Here is a 21,232-nt window from a genome sequence, read left to right as displayed (position 1 = left end):
AGGGAGGGAGTTCTCCTCTTTTTATTTTGTAAGCCGACAAAAAAAAGTTACGGGTTCTTCATTCTTTTTTTACTTTCATAAATTTTGGATCGTTCTAATTTTCTTCATTTCGAAATCATTGTCTTGATTTTTTTTTTTTTTCTCCTCTATTTGGTGCAAGATTTTTCATCTTTTTTTTTAGGGATAATTGCACCGTTGGTCCCTGTGGTATGCCATAATTATTTTTCACTCCCTATGGTTTAAAAAGTGCATGAGAGGTCTTTGTGGTATGCAATAATTACAAATCGATCCCTGGCGTCAAATTCTGTTAAAATTTTTAACAGATTCCGTCAAATGCCACGTCAGCGACACGTGTCCATCTTAATAAAAAAATATAAATTTATTAAAAAATAAATAAAAATACTTATTTTTTTTTTTAAAAAAAAATAAAATTAAAAAAAAAAACAAAAAAAAAAAGCTGAAAGGGTGGCTGGGCCACCCCCAAAAAAAAATAAATATATTTATTTATTTTTTAATAAATTTATATTTTTTTATTAAGAAGGACACGTGTCGCCATCTTATTGGCAATTGTTGCTGACGTGACATTTGACGGAATCTGTTAAAAATTTTAACAGAATTTGACGCCAGGGATTGATTTGTAATTATTGCATACCACAAGGACCTCCCATGCATTTTTTAAACTATAGGGAGTGAAAAATAATTATGGCATACCACAAGGACCAACGATGCAATTATCCCTTTTTTTTAAGCCGACAATAAAAAAAATTTCTAGGTTTTTCATTTCTTTTTTTCACTTTCGTAGTTCATGGGTCGTTCTAATTTTCTTCATTTCAGAGTTTTCCTAAGCCATACTGTCTACAAGAGGAAACAACTAGAGGAACCGTTTTTTAGTATGGCCTTAGTAACCGTTTGTGGAAGGAAATTATGAAGTGGTGTTTACAGTTGCATACGGCTGAGTGGGATGCAATTGTGTGGATAGAGCTTTAAAGGATTGGAGAGGGAAATCTTTTCAAGCAATGATTTGCAAATTTGCTTGGGGGTATGTGATTTAAAATAGCTGAATGCTTAGGAATGACATTAAGCTTGGAAATTTTCTGCTCTGAGAGGAAAAACTTTGACATGAAGTTTGTTAGGAAGGTTAAGAACTGGATTGTGAATAAAGAGCAATTTAAAGTAAATAATAACAATATTGCTTTATGTTCTAATTGGGGTATCCCTCACAAAGTTATGTGTTCACTGTGTTTGTGAGCTCTGGGTCTATTGAGTTCCTGGTGCTATTCTAATGCTGATGCAGAGTTGTTTCTTTAGCTTTGGTTGGTTGGTTGGATGTAGTTTTCTGAGAAGGTTGGGGTTGGTTTTCTGTTGGTGTTTGGGTTGTCTTCGAGCCCAGTTTGCTGCTGGAATGTGGAGCTTTCTGGGGCTTGTTTGATTGCCCTTTTTTTTTTTTTTTTTTTTTTTTTTTTTTTTGGTGTTTTGGTAGTCCTCTGCTGCTACTTCTTTCTGGTTTGATGTAGTCCATTTTTTATACTTTTTTTTTTCTTTATTGATGTAGGTTAGATGTCTACTGTTATTGAGTTGCTTTGAGAATTGTGTAGTTGTTAGCAAGAGGTAGTTTTGTGACTTCTCTGTTGCCTTCTGAGAGAGCTGTTGTTTGGCTTTTACCATTTCTATCATGTTGGCTTTGTGTTTCCAGCTTTTAGCTGGAGGGCGGTGTAATTTTTTGGTTGGTTGTTATAAAAATTTGGAAAAATTATATTTAAACCTCCCAAAGTACCAACCGTCTTGAAAGTAGCTCCTCAAATTACCAACCCTTAGACTCTGGCCCAAACTACCAAAAACTGCCAAAAGGACCCCATTTGTCAAAATATTCCCATAATACCTTTACCATGTGTCATTTTTTCAATTAAAAAATAATAAATTTAAAACAATTTAAAAATCAAAGAAAAAAAAAATGGTAGTGGTCGACCACCCCTTTTATTTTTTTTATATATATTTTTTTTTTATTCTTTTCATATTTTAAATTTTTATCTGTTTTTTAAATTGCTTTAAATTTTATTATTTTTTAAATTGAAAAATGACACTTGGCAAGGGTATTATGAGAATATTTCAACAAAAAGGGTCTTTTTGTGGTTTTTGGTCGTTTGAAGGAGTTAGAATCCAAAGGTGGGTAGTTTGGGGAGTTTCAATGTAACTTTTCCACAAAATATATTACATTGCAAGACTCTATTTTCAATGTCGTAACGTCACGTGTGAAATTAGATATTTCAACTTTTGGCCTTGTTGTACAAAGTCAGGGCGTCGCACAGGCCCTTCACTACCCTCGACCATAGTGGAGATATGCCTAAAGAAAATTGTTGATGAACAGTAACCAATCATTTCCTCATAATCTCTTCGGCGAGGGAATAATCTCGGCCACATACTGTATGATCTGAGCTAATGAGTGTGCTGTTTCTAGAATACCTGGCGGAGATGGAGGTAGAGGTGGTGGTGGTGGTGTACCGTCATCCCCACTGCGTTGTGGACGTCATCTAGGTGGTTTAACACTGCATTGTTACATTGAAGCTGATCAATCAACATGAAAGTGAATATAATATCACATAAGCAAACGTCAATCATACAAAAGTGCATCACATGTCCTAAATATCCCATGAACATGCATGCACCCTTACTTAGTCCCAATTAAAGTCTTATTAGGGCCCCATGAATTGAATTTTCTTAAAGCTTTTAAGATCCCATAGCTCTGGTTTTATTCTTTAGACGTTAATTGGACAACCTAATCCTCACAATGTCTGGTATTGGATTTTGACTCAAAACTTGATATTAATCGCTCAATGGTCCTCAAAGCAAAACACTCTGATACCAAAAGCTGTGGTGACCCATACCTCATTACCGTAGTAACAGGAGCCAAGTCATCACAATAACTTGTATATACGTAATGACATCTCATAACATGAATGTAAATGTTATATCATATTAAAGGTCACTAACATGCTTTGGAAAGATCAAGACAATAAACTTTTTACATAACATGCAAATCTAACATCAACGTCTATGTATTTAAAGTTTTTACTTTGTATCATTTACATAACAAAATAATGATTATACAAAGTTTCACAGACGACACAATTCCATATATGCCATAAAGTATATAAACATAAAAAAAGATGTACAATCCAAAAAATGGACTAGCTATGAGTCCGACTCCAAAAGTATCTTGCATTTTATGGCCTTAGTCATAATAACTCAAGTACAATGCTACTGGATTTTCATCAATACCCTCAATACCTACATCAACAACATCATTTATGCGATTGAGGGGTCACCAAATTCGCACAGGTAGATACGTGAGTCCTTAGTCTCTGTAAGTATAGAAGTTACTAAGGGTCTGTTTGGGTTTGCGATTTCAAAAAGTGCGATTTTAAAATAACGATTTTAAAATGTACGATTTAAAAAAGTGATTTTTAAAACACAGTTAAGCGTTTGACAAAATCTCAGTTTGACCTTTAAAATCGCAGCTTAGCCTTTTAAAATACTGCGTTTTCAAAAAAGCATCTAATTACCTGCGATTTGAATAAGCACTTTTCTGCGTTTTCAAATCGCAATTTTTTAAAAACGCAGTTTCCAAACTGTTTATTTTCTGGGATTTGGTTTAAAATCGCACTTTTTCTATACGAAATCGCAATCCCAAACGCACCATAAGTTTTAGCATTGAGCCGACTTTTCATTTTCTACTATGAGTTTACAATAATAACTACCTTTGGGTTTTAAATTAATTTCTTTAAGAATATTTCTTACCTGGTTAGTAAACATTGTAGTTATGAAAACCCTTGAAACATACTATTTAGTTGTGAATATATGTGCACGATCCAATCTCCTGCTTGGAAACATACGTATATAAACCCATCTATGTCATACATACATATACATCATATAATTCAGCTACATACATATACATGCATCCCATTACCTTCGATGATCACAAGCATATTGTCATATCTAAGCACGAAACCAATAAAACATCATATGCAATCCAATTATAATGGTATACATCTTCTGTACTTAGAGAATGTGTTTAGGTAGACATTGTAAGATCTGCTAGCTCTCTAAGGGTTGCCGGTGTGCTGTTCTTTGTTCGTGGTTGAAGTCTATCTTAGGGAGGAGTCATAAGGTAAAGAAATCCATAGAAGACCTCTTCAAATAGGAAAAAAACAAAAAAACAAAAACAAAAAATCGGTATTTTTCTTGGATTTAAAAAAATCATATTAATTTATATTAAACGCAAAAATAAAATAAAAAAAAAATCCGTACTTTTCTTAGACTGAAAAAGCAAATTAATTTATATGAAACACAAAAATTAGAAAAAAAAAAAAATTTATCTTAGATTTAAAAAAGCAAATTAATTTTAATTAAACACAAAAAAAAAATTGTATTTATCTAAGATTTAAAAAAGCAAATTAATTAAGTATGAAATATTAATTTTAATAGTCATTTTTGAAATTATTAAATAATTATTATTTCAATTATTATTCCCCACTAATTTTCATAACGTCAATCATTATACACAACATTTCATATCTTAAATCATTTCCTATCATGGTTATCCGTGAAAAACAATCTCATACGACTCTTACCAAAACACAATTTCAAATAGAATATAAATTCTACTTATCATCCAAACACTTTTTATATGCCTAGAAATTTGCAAATCAAATAAGAATTCAATTTTGATTTCAAAAATTCAATACCCAAACGAACCATATATAACTTAATTGTTATATTTTCAACAGAAGATAAATTCAAGTCAACAACTTCCGATAGAGATAGAATTAGTTAAATCAAAGCATTATTTTAGATAAGTCTATTTTTGAATTTATATTTTGTAATCCGAAGTTATCTCATGAAACAACTTAGTTTAAAAATGCAAAGCTTTAACCATGATTATGGATAAGGTATTCCAATTCAGTTAGTGTTTTATTTAATCTTACAGGTTGTATTTTCAGTATAAATGAGAAAAAGCATGTAATTCCCCTCATTACACAAAATAGCAATGATGAGGGAGAGAGAGAGAGCAACATCTTATCCTTTTCAAAATCATAATCTACTTTTCTTCTTCTGTATCTTGCTTTGTCACTTGGCTCCGGTCAACGGAAAAGAAGAAAAAGAACTAGTTGGGCATGGTTACACGATTCGATCAGTGGCCGTTCATCCCTCCGGCAAGTCCTTGACCGCTCATCTTGGCCTCATCAAGGGCTCCTCCATTTTTGGGCCTGACATCAAGAATCTCAATTTCATCGCCAGGTAATCTCAACTTGATCGCCACGACACCACTCTCTACATTTCTTAAATATGCGAGATTCGTCTTCACGAATTTTGAGCCTCATCGGTTGATTTGGGGAACTCTTTTTTTTTTTAAAGGAAAGTGAAACTTTCATAGATAAAAACAACATTATAACAGCAATCACCATATAGGTGAAAATCAACCACCCTAAAAATGTACATCCAAACAAGTGTCTAAAAGACTAAATATAGACAGTTGCTACTAAAAAAATCTAGTTAACGGAATGGTGCCTCTGCGTTGATATAAACCTTTACTTGAACAATGAGTCGGTCACACATTTTGGACGAAAACCAATGACTAAATTAATACAAGCGCACAACAAACTGTCAGAAGAAACACAAATACAACACAACAGGAAAAAACTGAAAAACAGAAGCTGCCGTCCGAGAAAATCGCCATCAGAGGCGGCGCGTGTACTATACGCGCCATCACCAGAAGATGCCCTACAACACCCAATAACCATAAACCTCCGATCACCACCAGACATGGCAAAAAATCCAGTTCGTGGCCATCATGCGCAACCCAAAATAAAGAACCACCCAAGTCATGTGATGACCACAGAATGTCCGCACGGCCGTGAAAGGCAGTAGAAGCACTAGATACTGACGGTGAATCAAGGTTGAGGGTGTGTGCCCAGCAGAAAACGACGGAGAATCACAGATCTAGCCTCCAAAAATCTGTCAGTTGAAAAAAAAGGCCTAAATCTCCGCTATCTACACATCATTGGACAATCTCTCCCTTCCAGCACCAGTGAGTTCACTTGCCAAAACAACCTAAAAACAAGAAAAATACGACAACCACCACCAGATTTATATCGGAGGAATAAAACTCCATAACCCTAAAAGTTAGGAGACTCTAACCTTCATTGATAAGACCAAGAATGACCAAAAGCCACCTTAGCTCAAGAGGCTAAGGGGAACAACAGCAAACAACGCCCTGAGAAGAAGAAAACTAGAGGGATTTTAGAGAGAGCGAGAATTTTTTTTTTTGATGACTCGTGAATGGGGGTTGTTAGTCTAAAAGCTGGGAAACTCTTCTTGACCTTACAAAGAAATACTGGCACGTGTTAGTATACGAGTGGATATATATCACATTATCATTATCACACCAATCGCCTAAAAAAATTATTAAAGGCAAATGATTTAATCAAATTATTATAATTGAGTTTTAGATCCGTATAATTTTTGTTTATAATCAAATTTAAGAGGAAATGACAAATGCCTCTTTCATATTACCACGTAATTGATAATATTTTTAAACTTTCAGTTAGGAAAATATCTTGCTCAAATTATCAATATTTTCAATGATAAAAATACTCTTAACAATTTTTTTTTTTTTTTTAAAAAAAAAAAAAAAAAAAAACCAGAGTGGTCAAATTTAAAATTTTTAAAGAATTAATTTCTTTTACTTTTTATTTTCTAATTTATATGAGTATTTTTATTTTATTGAAACATTGTTAGGTTTATTTTTATTATTTTTACTGATCTTAAGACATTGGCAAATTTTGGATAATTTGAAAGAATATTGCTCCAATTAAAAATTTGGTAAGACATTGGTGGAGTGGGACACGTTGACTTTTTTCAACTAAAATTTATGTTCTGCCTGAATAATTTCAAATAATTCATTCTGTTCATTTATTTATACCTATGTTCAGAAAAAATGCAAAAGGAGCAAAAAAAAATAAATAAAAAAAGAAAAAATAAAAAAAGAAAAAAAAAGGAAAAGAAATAAATAAATATTTGACCATCGAGTTTGCTTTGCCCTATGCAGCTTTGAAACCAAAGACCGGCTGCGAATCCGAATAACAGACTCCGAGCGCCAACGATGGGAGATCCCACAGGCCATCATCCCCCGCCAAACCCACGAAGACCACCCTCATACGACGTCGTCTCGGCACCCCCAAACCCACTTCCTCCTCTCTCACCCGTCCTCCGACCTCATCCTCGCGCTCTCCAACACCACCCCATTCGGCTTCTCCGTGGTCCGCAAGTCCTCAAACGACGTCGTCTTCGACGCCTCCCCTGAGCCCAACGCCTTCCTCGTCTTCAAGGACCAGTACATCCAGCTCTCCTCCTCGCTCCCCAAGGCACGCTCCTCGCTCTACGGCCTGGGCGAGCACACCAAAAGCTCCTTCAAGCTCCAGCCAGGCAATGAGACGCAGACGCTCACTCTCTGGAGCGCTGACATTGCCAGCTTCAACCTCGACCTCAACCTCTACGGCTCCCACCCCTTCTACATGGACGTCCGATCACCGTCCCACGATGGGAGAGTGGCGGCAGGGACCACCCACGGAGTTCTGTTGCTCAACAGCAATGGCATGGATGTCATGTACAGCGGTGATAGGATAACGTACAAGGTGATTGGTGGGATTATTGACCTCTACATTTTTGCTGGGCCGTCGCCGGAGACGGTGATGGAGCAATACACGGAGCTCATTGGTAGGCCTGCACCCATGCCGTACTGGTCCTTTGGTAAGGTTTTTGTTTTTTGTTTGTTTTTTTCAGTTGCTGCTGTATAATAAATGTAGCTAGCTAGGATATAATGTTTAGAACCTCAAGTCGGTATGCGCATTTTGGGCATGTTACAATAGCCCAACAAACCAATTAGCAACCTCATTAGCAGCCCTTTGAGCTCTAGAAAAATAACACTTTTAGATTGTCCTGTGCAGCGGTGAGTTAAGACAACCAACAAATCTCACCGATTAATTTCCATTCTTTTCATAAATGTCACAATAAGGAATATTCTTGACAAGCCAAACCCATAGGGATCCAAATTATGGCTTTTGCTTCTTCTTGACAGAATAAAAGTAATTAAGAACCATCTCTCTGCAACCAAATCAACCGATGCTGCATGCAACAGGTTTGTGACATTGAATTAAGGATTTGCACAAATTATATCTCACCCCAATCTTTTGTTTTTGTTTTTGTTTTTGTTTTTTTTTTTATAAGTAAGAGAAATTTTATAAAAGATGAAAGTGCTCTTGAGGATACAGGGAGTACACAAAAGGACGCAAAAACAAAGAGAGCAAAAAAGACAAGAGAAACAAAAAAAAAAAAACACCCACAAAGACCCAACCACAGCAGAAAACCCAAAGCACCCCAACAAAAAACCAATATCCCTCTATAACATTACATCACAGCAACCCTCTTGCTTTTGCCCCGTGTAGAACCAAGACTCTTAGCATCATAATTAGTATCGCACTCACGGTTATGAAGTACTTCTTTATTCCCTTTAACCTTAGTAGTAGAGATTGGGACCTCGAGACGCTGCCCCTCAACCACTTGAGTCGTAACATCCAAAAAATCTTTTACGTTCCCCTTAAAGGAAATCCCCACAGTTTGAAGGTATAGCGCAACGTCGAACAGTGCCCCGAGAGAACTTACAACCTCTTCGGAAACACCATCCCTTGAAGATTCACCCACCTCAACCGGCGGGGAAGAATGGTTGTGCAGAAGAAGAGGCAAACATGTCGACAAAAGTTAACTGGATGCTCCCTAACTGCCACGGACTCCAAAGGTGGCGAAGGATGATGGCCCAATGGAGAAGGAGAGGCAATGATCGCCGCCAAAGACTCAGCTAACAAAAACTTGTTTAGCTGTGCATCCTTTTGTTTTCGAGAATACCTCATCACTGACTTAGACTCTGAAGGATAGATAGGCGTCCTAAACTCTGACATCACATGAAGCATGAGATGAAGCCGTTCACCCAACTCTTTTGCCCCTGAGGAGACACTAGGTAAAGCTGACCCACAGCCTGCTTTCCAAGCTTGGGGAGAAGCAGGAGAAACTTGCTGTGAAGAACACAAGACCCCTGAGAAGTCACAGACAGAAACTAGATATGGGGCAAGTAAACCTAGGGGTGTAAACCCGGAGCCGGTTCCAATAACCGGGAACCGGCTTTGGGGTCCCTGGTTATTGAAATTCAGTAATCGGCTCCGGAATCGGGTACCCCAGTTAACCGATGGTTACCCGGTTACCAAAACAACATAACATAAATAAAATAATAGGAAAAAAAAAACACTGCAAATCAACAGATCTACAAAAATCTAGCTATATATAGAACATATCTACCAAAAAACCCAACAAAAAGAACAGATCTACAAAAAAAAAAAAAAAACTAGCAAATAGAATAGATCTACAAAAAAAACCACCAAGATTACTCCAAAAATCGGTGAACGCATTGAATGGCGGGCTGATGGTGTTGACAACACGGTGGGCTGTAGATCTATCGGCTGAAGAAAAAGATCAAGAAGAAATGAAGAAGACCATCAAGAATAAATGAAGAAGATGAAGAAGAAATGAAGAAATAAACGCACTAAGCAAAGTGAGTGAAAAGTGAAAAGGAAGAATTAAGAATTCAAGAGAAGGTGCTTAAGTGAGTGAAAATTGAGTGAAAAGTGGATAGCAAGGTGGACAGCGAGGTGGTCCTAGCCCAAAGAAAAAGCACATGTACAATATATATATATACACCCGAAGTCGGTTACCCGGTTATAACCGAGTGTCTAGGAAATTAATAACCGGTTCCGGCTCCGGGTACCTAGTTATTTATAACCGGGTACCAAACCGGTTTCCCAGTTTCCGGTTACCCAGAGTCGGTTAGTGCCCGGAGCCGGTTATAACCGGTCTGGAATTGCACCCCTAAGTAAACCAAGGCCCTGGTCAACAACTCACCCGAAGAGAGGGGAGGGACCAGTGAAGAAGGTGCTAGAGCCAATCTCTAATATGCTTCTTCTCAGTCCCTTTCCTGGTTGAAATTTACATCTCATTCCTTGATTTATAGTGATGGAAGAAGTCACAGTAATCGTGCTCAACAGTATCAAATTATTAACAGAAGCACATTCCTTCTAGGACTCAGTCAAAAGCTATGCTCATATAATCATATCCAGCTTCAATGTTAAGGCATATGAGTTTCATCTCTTACACACTCTCAAAGCATGAAAGGGCTTATGTGCCACAATTATATTTTCTTCCATTTGCTTGTATGGAACAATTGTCGACCGAAGTGGATACATAATTGAACTTTAAAATTCTTTTCATTTTGATCGCCTTATAAGAGAAATAAACAAACTAATAGGGCCAACTTGAGAGATAGTCTAGGACCTTTTTACTTTAGGGATACGAGCAATCTTACTTTAGTTTAGCTCTATAAGGAGGTACAATTTTGGAAGAAGCCTTAGATTGGCTGCACCAAGTTATTCCCTATTGAAAATATAAACCAAACTCCAAACAGCACCTAGAAAGAGGGAGGGGGAGGGTGGGGGGGGGGGGGGGGTGAATAAGTTTATGCCAATAATATGTGGAACTTAAAAATTAACCATGATATAAACAATTACCAAATATTATGAAAGCAATAAATCAATCAACACAAGTAATTTGGTGATGAAATTGAAACTCTTTGAACTTCAAAGAGAAAAACCACTCTGGGGTAGCCAACCCAGAAATCAATCCACTATAAAAGAATAAAGGTTAAAAAAAGTTCACACTTACAAATCCTTTGAAGTTGATACTCTCTTGCATAAGACAAGTGACCCACTTGACTTCTACCGCAGTAGCCCACTAGAGCCTCTTGAAAATTATTCTACTTGATCTTCTTTACCGGCATTCTGATAGGCTTCAGTTGTTCTTGATGAATGGTTGTGGTTTACAATAAAGACTCTAAGAGAGGTGCACTTGAGAGCATAAAAACCTAAACTTTGTCTCTTTGAACATGAAGGAAAAGACACTTTTTTTTTTCTCTGGACATATTGCCTCCAATCATTACAAAATTTGTGCTTAGAAGTCTCCTTAAATAGACTTCAAGAGAACATAGTTCTAGTTGGAATAGGATTTCAGCAAGATTTCCCCAGATTTTCGGGCTTATATTTCTGGGAGATTTCGGCATATCAAACATTCGAATTAGGAAAAATCTTGTTCTAGAGAGATTTGTCACATTTTGAGTTAGCTTTCTAATGCCGCTGATCTCACCCCAATCCGATACTTGAGCCGAAAGTTATGGTCACAATACTAAGATGTGCGTAGAATGACTCTCAATTTGAAATTGAATAAAATCCGATTTTAACTCCAATTAATGAAATTTCGATTGGCTCATTTCATGTCTTCTAATTTGGGTTGGATTAGCCCACTTGAATTTGAGTCCATCATGATGTCTTGTATAAACGTTTTCACCGACGTAATGCATAGACTAAAACTTACAACTAAATATGTTTAGACATTGATTTTGCCAACACTAAAAACCTATCAAACTCCCCATTTGGCTATTTGGTAACAAAACCCAATTACAACAAAATGTTGATGTCAAAAACTCTAAACCCAAAACCCAACATAAACCTAGTAAAACACAAACTAGGCTTGTTGTATAGGATAGATGTTGGGGAAATGGGGTGATTCCTTTAGAGGATTGTTTGAAAGAATGATGTGGATTGTATAAGCAACTGGTTCCTCTACATTAAATGTAGAGCTAATACTAGAATTAGGTGGAACATCAATGACAAACACATTCAGTCTGGCCCATTGCAACATTTTGAAAGGCTCGACACTATGAGCTTGAAATTTTCAAATGGATCCAAGTAGAAACTATTCAAATCTAATATGGACCATGACTTAATTCCCTATGTTCAATTCATTGAAATGCTTACGTAAATCAACTTCAATTTTATATTGGCATGAGTTGGTTGAATTTGGTTTCTAGTCTCATTATGCAAATCATGACCATGTCGTGCAGATGCTTTGTCTGACTTAGAAATTTTAGCATGCTGGGACATCAAGAAAATGTCTAAAGGTCACCTAGGTTTATAACAATGCATAACTTCAAATGGATTCACGCCTATAGACCAACAAGATCATAAAGTAGGTTGGTAAGGTCAGAGAAATTGACAGCCTTAAGGGTGCTTGAGAGTCTGAAACTTTTCTCTTTTGGTGGCTCCTTTTGAAAGTTCATAGAAAACTCTTTAGGTTTTTTGGACGCACGCCTTACCATACCCACTCTAAGTATTTCAAATGTGACGTCCCACATTGCATGGGCATGGGAATGAGAATGTGCTTATATATATATTCACTCTTCTTAACACAATATATTTTAAAATCGTGATGACCATGAAGCTATTAGAACTCCGCAGTTAAGTGTGCTTATGCGAGAGTAGTACCAAGATGAGTGACCTCTTGAGAAGTCTAGCTCATGGGAGCCAAAAGCGGACATTATTGTATTGTTAGAGGTGTGTCGTTACAAATGGTATCAGAGCCATTGCCTAGCTTGAGATGGGAGGAGCGTGCACAAGCCCATAAGTATCGCCAACGGGTATTCGTTGGGACGTCATAAGGGTCGCCAGCGAGGATGCTGGGTCCCAAGAAGGGGTGATTGTGATGTTCCACATCGCTTGGGTATGGGAATGAGACTATGCTTATGTGTGTACTCGCACTGTTCTTGACACAATATATTTTAAAGCCGTGATGGCTATGAACCTATTCAAACTCTACAGTTGAGCGTGCGCATGCGAGAGTAGTACCAGGATGTGTGACATCTTGGGAAGTCTAGTTTGAGGGTGTCAAAAGCGGATAATATTGTGTTGTTAGGGGTGGGTCGTTGCATCAAGACTATTCTCTAGCTGACTTATTTGAAATGAGGTAGCTCGAATGCAACCTAGATGGTTAGGATTGTCTGAGCAATCATTTAAATCCTCGAACTCATTAGGGTTAGGCTTACAGATTTGTGTTTCAACGCCATTTTCTTCACTCACATACTCCTCCCCACCAATGACAAGGGTTTTGTTGGTATAGTTAAAGGCAACATGACCGAAACCTAGACATTTGAAGCACTAAACCCTGGAATGCATCTTGTGGGGTTCACTAGTTGCTCCCTTACCTTTTTCTTCCATAACAAGCGAAGCACCACTAGGATTGGGTTTCAAAGGTGGAGGTCCTAGCAAGGAATTACTATTCTTAGACTGAGACTTGGTGGTTGTGTCCCGAGTTTTAGTGTGCTTTGTGAATTCATTCAGTATTCTATTTGCATACTGATGTGGGTTGCATCCTACTTATGGTATATGTTGATGATATTGTAATTATAGGGAATGACTCAAGTGGTATTGCTAGATTGAAACAATTTTTGTACCATCAATTTCATACCAAAGACTTATGTAAACTTAGATACTTCCTTGTTATAGAGGTTGCTAGGTCTCGAGAAGGTATTAACCTCTCTCATCAGAAATATATGTTAATTATTTGTTAGATGAAACTAGAATGTTGGATGTACAACCTATTGATGTTCATATGGATCCAAATCATAAACTTTTAAAAGGCATGGGGGAGTAATTTGAAGATCCTAGTAGCTATCATCAATGCTGGAAAACTAAATTATCTGACAATTATTAGACTAGATATTTCGTATGCAGCCAGTATAGTAAGTCAATTCTTAGAGACCCCTAGAGTCAATTTTTAGACTCGTAAGTTCGTTATCAGATTCTGAGGTTTGGGTTGTGTTGTTGGGGGTGTCTTCTTGTAGTTTATGGTGGGTTTCAAGGGTGAGGGTGGGGTGTTTTTCTTTGGTGGTTGTTTTGGGCTTTTGTGGGTCTTTGTTTCATTTTTGTTATCTTTCTAGGTGTTCCTATTGTATACTTCCTGCGTACTTGGGGGGGCATTATGCTTTTAATAAAATTTGGCATTACTTATAAAAAAAAAAATTATGAAGTGGAGCAATCAACTTGTTGTTATGTTTACAAAGTCATTTGTTTGAAGCTGTGCTTATATATATATATATACAGTATGATGTATCAGAAAGGCAGAGCAATTTTTAAAGAGAAAATTTCCACCGAGAATACTCTAGCCTTGTATCCCTTCTTTTCATTCTAGAATTACAGTCTTTTTGTATCCGAATCATTCAAGCTATTGTAATCATTACTCTGTAAGTTTTTTAAGTTTTATAAAAATGTTTATCTGCTCATCTCGATTTCTATTATATGAATCTCCATTATTATATGTTGAATTTGAAGTATATATATATATATGAATTACCTGCAATGATTGTGACTCTCTTTTGTAATTTCCCATTTCATTTACATTCTATAACAAATTTTATTCTAGTGTATAAACTTGAGTCCAGATTAAGATTTGACCTACAATGTTTTTATTATGATAAAACTTTATAATAATGCTCACCCACTTGGTGATTGTTGTCTATATGTAAAGGATTTCATCAGTGTCGATATGGTTACAAAAACGTTTCTGATGTTGAAGATGTGGCTGCTGGCTATGCAAAAGCTGATATACCACTTGAAGTTATGTGGACAGATATTGATTACATGGATGGGTATAAGGATTTTACTCTAGATCCCATCAACTTTCCCTTGGACCAAATGAAAAAGTTTGTTGACAATCTTCACCAAAATGGCCAAAAATATGTGCTCATCTTGGATCCTGGTACATTGTACTAGACATGTAATTGTTTTCTTTAGCTGAAACCTCTCTCTCTCTCTCTCTCTCTCTCTCTCTCTCAATTGATGTAACAATGTATTAGTTTACAGGTATTAGTGTGAATAAGACATCTGGAACCTACATTAGAGGGATGCAAGCTGATGTCTTCATAAAACGTGATGGTGTCCCTTACCTTGGTGAAGTTTGGCCTGGCCCAGTCCACTTCCCTGACTTTTTGAATCCAGTCAGTGAAGCATTTTGGGGTGGTGAGATAGAAAGGTTTCGAGATATTCTTCCCCTTGATGGTCTTTGGCTCGACATGAATGAGATTTCCAACTTTATAACTTCTTCTTCTAGTCCAAATTCTTCTTTTGATGACCCTCCGTACAGAATTAATAATTCTGGAGTTTCGCGGCCCATTAATAATAAGACTGTCCCTGCAACATCCTTACACTTTGGTAACATTACAGAGTATAATGCCCATAACCTATATGGACTCCTAGAATCCAAAGCCACTAATGCAGCCTTAGTCAATGTGACTGGTAAAAGGCCATTTATACTTTCTAGGTCAACTTTTGTTAGTTCTGGCAAGTACACAGCGCACTGGACTGGAGACAACGCTGCCTCATGGAATGATTTGGCATACACAATTCCAGCAATTTTGAACTTTGGGCTCTTCGGAATTCCTATGGTTGGGGCAGATATCTGTGGTTTTTCTGGAAATACAACTGAAGAACTCTGCGGGCGTTGGATTCAGGTAAAAAAATGATCTTAATTCACAAAAACAAGTAGACATTGTATTATTATGTTTGGTTTATCTAGATTTTGATATGAGTATTTTACATTTTTGTAGTACTTGGAAGGAGCGTATGCCTTCTTAGTTTGTGAAACTTTTTTTTCCCCTCTATTATCTTTTGATATGAGTGTTTTAGATTTCTTAGTACATGGAAGGAAGACATGCCCTATGATTTTGTGAGACATTTTCCCCCCCAATTTTATACTTTATTTTGTGTTGCTTTGTTTTATTTATTTGTTGAAATGATACGAATGTTACACTTCCAACGTTTCAATTAATATTGGTGGTTAATTTATGTATGTGTATGTACACGCTCATGTTTGTTTGTCTTTCTGGTTTTTTATTTCATTTTGTTGAAACAAATGTCCAGTATCTTTACGAAGGCGCTGAGAAACAAAGTGATAATCCTTGAAGCCTGAGTGCCTTTATACGGAATTAAGGAAAAGTGGTGCTTATTATTTTATAAAACATCTAATATTAGTATTTGATCTGATTGTAGCTAGGGGCCTTTTATCCGTTTGCAAGAGATCACTCAGAGAAGAATAGTATTCGTCAAGAACTCTATCTATGGGATTCAGTTGCGGCAACAGCTAGGAGGGTGCTGGGGCTTCGCTACCAGCTTCTCCCCTACTTTTACACACTAATGTATGAAGCACACCAAAGAGGATCCCCCATTGCAAGGCCTCTTTTCTTCTCGTTCCCTCAAGATATCAACACTTATGAAATCAGTACACAATTTCTGATTGGTAAAGGCGTAATGGTCTCACCAGCATTAAAGTTAGGAGCACTTTCAGTTGATGCATACTTCCCCACAGGAAACTGGTTTGATCTCTTCAACCACTCAAATTCATTGAGGGTTAAATCAGGCAAATATATCAAGCTCAATGCACCACGTGATCATATAAACGTGCATGTTCGGGAAGGCAATATTCTGGCCATGCAAGGAGAGGCAATGACAACACAAGCAGCTCGGAAGACTACATTCAAACTCTTGGTGGTGGTGAGCAATAGTGGTAATAGCACCGGAGAAGTTTTCTTGGATGATGGAGAGGAAGTTGAGATGGGAGGAAAGGGAGGGAAGTGGAGCTTAGTGAAATTTTATGGTGGAAAACTAGGGAGTAATGTATCAGTTAGTTCAAAGGTTGTGAATCGAGAGTTTGCTTTGAGTCAAAAGTGGATCATAAATAAAGTCACTTTCGTAGGGTTGGAGAAGGCCAAGAGATTTAAGGAATATGAAGTAGAAACTAACTTGAAGGGAAAATCAATTATAAAGGTTAGCTTGGATAGCTCTGGGCAGTTTGTTATCATTGAGGTCTCAAAACTATCGCTACTTATCGGACATGAATTCAAGTTGGAGCTGAAGCTTCCAAGGTTTGTGAGTGAAGTCTAAAGAGAATAATTATAATTATGGGCATATTGTTATTGTTCGCCAGAAAGTGTTGTAGACAATAAATTGCTTCAAGCATATGAATGTTTTATTCCAATAAATAACTGTTTAACTTGAAAGTGTTGTAGACAATAAATTGCCTATTTCGTTAGCTTTTCTTACTTGTACTCCTGCCATACTCAATGAGTAATGCTAGAAGTCTCTCTTGTGTTTTTCAATAATGATGTGGTTTTTAAAATCATCAATGGGCATGTAATTGATCATTATTGAATTTTGATCAAATTGTGATTTTAAAAGTCATCTCATTATTTGAAGGACACAAAAATGATTTTTAGAATTTCTCATGCTCAATTGGTAACATTTATGTTTGTAATTGAGTACAAATATGAAGATCATGGAACATGTTCTTAAGCCCAAAAAGGAAAAAGAAAGAAAAAAAGAAGAAGGAAAGCTCAAATTAAGTCTTAAGTGTGAGGTGAACTTTGATCTCAGGTCTTCAATACGATACCTAGAGTGTATACCAGCTTAATTAGTATAATGTATCACCTTCACACCCCCCCCCCCCCCCCCAAAAAAAAAAAAAGAGAGAGATAAAAGTATCAGCTTCTTTAATTGAAAATTTGAAACCTTCCGGGCTTATTTGATAAATCTTTTTTAGGTGAATTTTTTTTTGAATAGTAATAAGAAGTTATTGATGTGATATAAAGTAAAAAGAAAAAGTGAAAAAGTTTTGTTTTGTAGTAGGTATTTTTATTTGACTAATAATAAAACGTGATTAATGTGATATAAAAAGTAAAAAAAAAAGTTAGAATGTTTTGAAGTTGATTTTTTTTAGGAAAAAGTGAGGGTGGAGGCAAAACTTTTGCCAAACAAGCTCAGACCATGTTTGTTAATAAAGTCAACAATGGATGAAGCAACATTTATTTTTGACAAAAATTTCTTATAAACTTGGTTATAAGAGTTTTTTTTACAAATCAGCCTTTATGTAACAAGTCTGTCACTTTTCCTGTATTTTTCTTATTGTAAACGCAAAAAAGGTTGAGTTTGTATTGATTGATGAAGTGAATTTATTGTAATATAGATGATAGAATGGAATAATACTGATAGACTGTATTGAATTCTTGAATGAAATGAATACAACAACTGAGCCAATTTGAGGTTAGCTAACCTCCTTCTACAAGATCTAAGAGCCTAAGCTATTTAAGACTAATGGACTAATCTATTTAACATCAAAGTTATGAATGAATGAAAATACAAAAGAGTGTGCCTTTTATTCTATAGCCCACTTGCATGATAGCTCAGCCCAATGCAGTTATAACTAATTCATAGCCCACTTGCCAAAAGCCCATGTGCTTAAAACCCATTTACACTAAGCCACTCAATACTTGTCTCGTAATCCATCTTACATGTAGACATGTGATAATACTCATTCCTTCAAAAGCACCTTGCCCACAACGTGCGCTTTAAAGAAAGAAAGCCCATTTGTGTATAACAAGAAAAATCCTCCATTTTGTAGCCTTTCCATTGCTTTGGATCCTCTCCACTTCATTTGGCCGGCAAGTTTAAGTAGAAGGGCAAAATTGTCTTTTTAAAAATTGTCCAAAATAATATAAAAAGACAATTTGGCCTTTATTTTAATACTAATTGGCTCCTCTCTGGCTCAAATGAATTGGAGAGGATCCTTGTCCCTTTTTACTCATACAATTCCTTTGACAATTCACTAACCAAGGCAAAGAAATTAGAGTCATAAATCTGTCTATTTGTTTAAGGCTCAATCAAAATATTAATTGCAATAAAGAATGGCTATACAAAAATAAGTGTCATATGCGACACAAGCCATATATAAAAGACTATGCAAAACTACGGACTATCGTTAAGCCTAACACATACAACCGTCGCAACAAGCTTCAATAGTAGTACCCTAAATAAAATGCCATTCGGTTATCATCAACATCAGCATTACCTGCAGCCAAAGCATCAACATCTACATATTCGTGGTGGTAGCCACATTCACATAGGTGAAAGTATGAGTTCACTAACTCAGTAGTATAAAACTCCCTGGGTTTTCATAATGAGCCAACTCCTTTATTTCTATCTTATGTTTACGGTAACGATTATTTTGTGGATTGATAGTTTTCATAAAAGGTTTCGTAGCCGATAACGTAAGCAATGGCATTTGGTTCATAAATCAATAATTTACAATATACACACCATTACATATATATCATGTCACTCAGATATATTCGTATACAAGCTCTCAAACCTTTGGAAAAATACATGCATACGGATATAGCTAAGGAAATAACTGACACTATGTCTCTGCTTTTTGCGCATACAAGTCATCCGGACCTTTTGTGGGGAATTCTAATATACGCATACTCCCAAACAGGACATTATAGGAAAACAATGGATAAAACATTACGGCATTACATGTATACAATTCTTTAGAACATTTGGGAAATACGAGTATTGATGTGCAAATTTTAATACTCGCAAGCGCACGAATCGTTTGCAATATAGTGTATGTGCAAGTGCGAGATCGTATCCACAGGGAATTGCGTTTCAAAAATTAATTTCTATTTAAACTAATTCTATTTTAACCTAGTTCCGAATTTGGTGAATGATAGAAAAATAAAATAAAATAAAGGGACAAGAAAAGAGAAATGTACTAAGGTTTTAGAATCCACACCCACCAAATCACAGCAACACATTCTCATGTTCGTTAATACACATCCGAAGTTCTCACCGTAAAAATCTTATGAATGTTCTACTATGCTTCAAAAATTAATTAAATCATTCAATGAATCCGTTCTTTTGCACAAATCACAAAAGATATCCGGTTTTTAACCAAATCATCAAATGTATCCGTAGAACGAAACACAATGAATATCCAATATTTTGATAAACGAAAAATCCAAGCAATCAATTAAATGAGACTATTCTCAAATCATCACTTGTATCCGGAAATCACAAGAGATACCCAAGTATTCATCTCAACAATTGAAAAGAAGTAGAATTTTGGAAATATTAAATCTAATTAAATCGGATGGTATACACTCACATAAAAATATAATTGCTCTTCAAAGGTGAGGTTTCATCCTCAACCTTAGTTGAAAATATTAGCTACTCATGGATAAAAATAACTACTACTTAAAACATTAAATTAAAAGTATAAAAATCAAAGAGTTACAAAAGGAAAGAAATAAGCTACAAGAAGGAAAGAAGCAAGAAGGAGAGAAGCAGAGAGGCTCACGCCTCTACTCCCCCACTCTCCCCCTCTTACAAGGGAAAAACATGATATTTATAAGTCCTAGGTCTGACTTGCTACGGAAAGAAATTGGTGTTGCCGAGCTTGGAAATTTACGCGTGAAATCGGTGCTCTCTTATCTTTACATTCCACGTGATTTGTGCTGAAATGTGCTCTCTTGTCTTCACGTGATTTGTGCTGAATCTTGTCTTGATTTGGTGCACATGTTTGGAAAGAGATTGCTGTCCAGCAGCTGGTCAAGGTGGACAGGTGCGGAGTGGTCTTGGAGAAGCTGTCCAAGTTGCAAGTGCTGTCCAGGTGTGATTCGAAGAGCTGCTGTCCAGCAGCTTTTGCTGCAGGTTTGGTGCCTCACGTGTTTGTGCTGCTGGAGCAGTTTTTGAGAGAATTTTCCAGCCCATGCTTAGGCCTTTATGCTTTATTACTTTTCTTTTTCTTCTCCTCTTTTCATTCACGGATTTGCCTTCTTTTCTTTCACAAAGTCCATGCTAGGTGTTGCAAAGTCTTGATGGTGGGGTCACATGTCTCTCTTTTGTCTTCACGTGATATAATCAGCCCTGTGCCTTTCGGTGCTGCAGGTTTTCCCCAAAGTCATACAAAATCCAATCAAAGCAGGAAAAGACAAACTCCAAATTTGCACAGATTTGCGCACTTTTATTGTGGGGCAATTTGGGCATAGTATAAGTCTGAAATAGAAAAAACCTATTTCAGACTTATTTGTTGAATTTTTCATGAGCTTTCCAACGCCACCAAAATCAACGCAATCCGATTTTCGAGTCGAAAGTTATGAAGAAAATGACATGCATGACTCAAGGATTTTTCCACTTTGTTTGAAATATTGGAATTTTGGACTTTTCCACTTTGTTGAAATATTGGAATTTTGGACGATTTTCTTCAATCTTTGTTGTCACTTGCTGCCCATTATGGAGACATGTGCTTGACTTGGTTCCCACAAATTGATTTGCACCTTCCTTGCATCTTCACGTCAAATCCACAAAAATAACAACATTATTTCTCAAAGACCTGCAAGACACTGAAATAC

At 36.4% G+C, this 21,232-nt stretch overlaps 1 protein-coding gene across 1 annotated transcript; it reads left to right on the top strand.

Moving 5' to 3' along the window:
• The first annotated feature begins 5,050 nt into the window (after window positions 1-5,050).
• On the top strand, window positions 5,051-16,989 carry LOC133869039 (alpha-glucosidase-like). Its single transcript, XM_062306017.1, has 5 exons — window positions 5,051-5,298; window positions 7,109-7,809; window positions 14,518-14,748; window positions 14,853-15,499; window positions 16,038-16,989. The coding sequence occupies exons 1-5, from the start codon at window positions 5,051-5,053 to the stop codon at window positions 16,926-16,928; spliced, it is 2,718 nt and encodes a 905-aa protein (XP_062162001.1). The 3' UTR covers window positions 16,929-16,989.
• The last annotated feature ends 4,243 nt before the right edge of the window (window positions 16,990-21,232 follow it).

Source organism: Alnus glutinosa, chromosome 5 (assembly GCF_958979055.1).
Source record: "Alnus glutinosa chromosome 5, dhAlnGlut1.1, whole genome shotgun sequence".
In the NCBI taxonomy this organism is placed as follows: Eukaryota; Viridiplantae; Streptophyta; class Magnoliopsida; order Fagales; family Betulaceae; genus Alnus; species Alnus glutinosa.
Note: the sequence above shows the minus strand (reverse complement) of the source record. Positions and strands in the feature narration are given on the sequence as shown.

Coding starts and splice junctions, on each gene's coding strand:
- LOC133869039 (XM_062306017.1), top strand. CDS start 5,051: ATGAGGGAGAGAGAGAGAGCAACATCTTATCCTTTTCAAAATCATAAT. Junction 14,749..14,852: donor TGTGCTCATCTTGGATCCTG/GTACATTGTACT, acceptor ATTAGTTTACAG/GTATTAGTGTGAATAAGACA. Junction 15,500..16,037: donor TCTGCGGGCGTTGGATTCAG/GTAAAAAAATGA, acceptor ATCTGATTGTAG/CTAGGGGCCTTTTATCCGTT.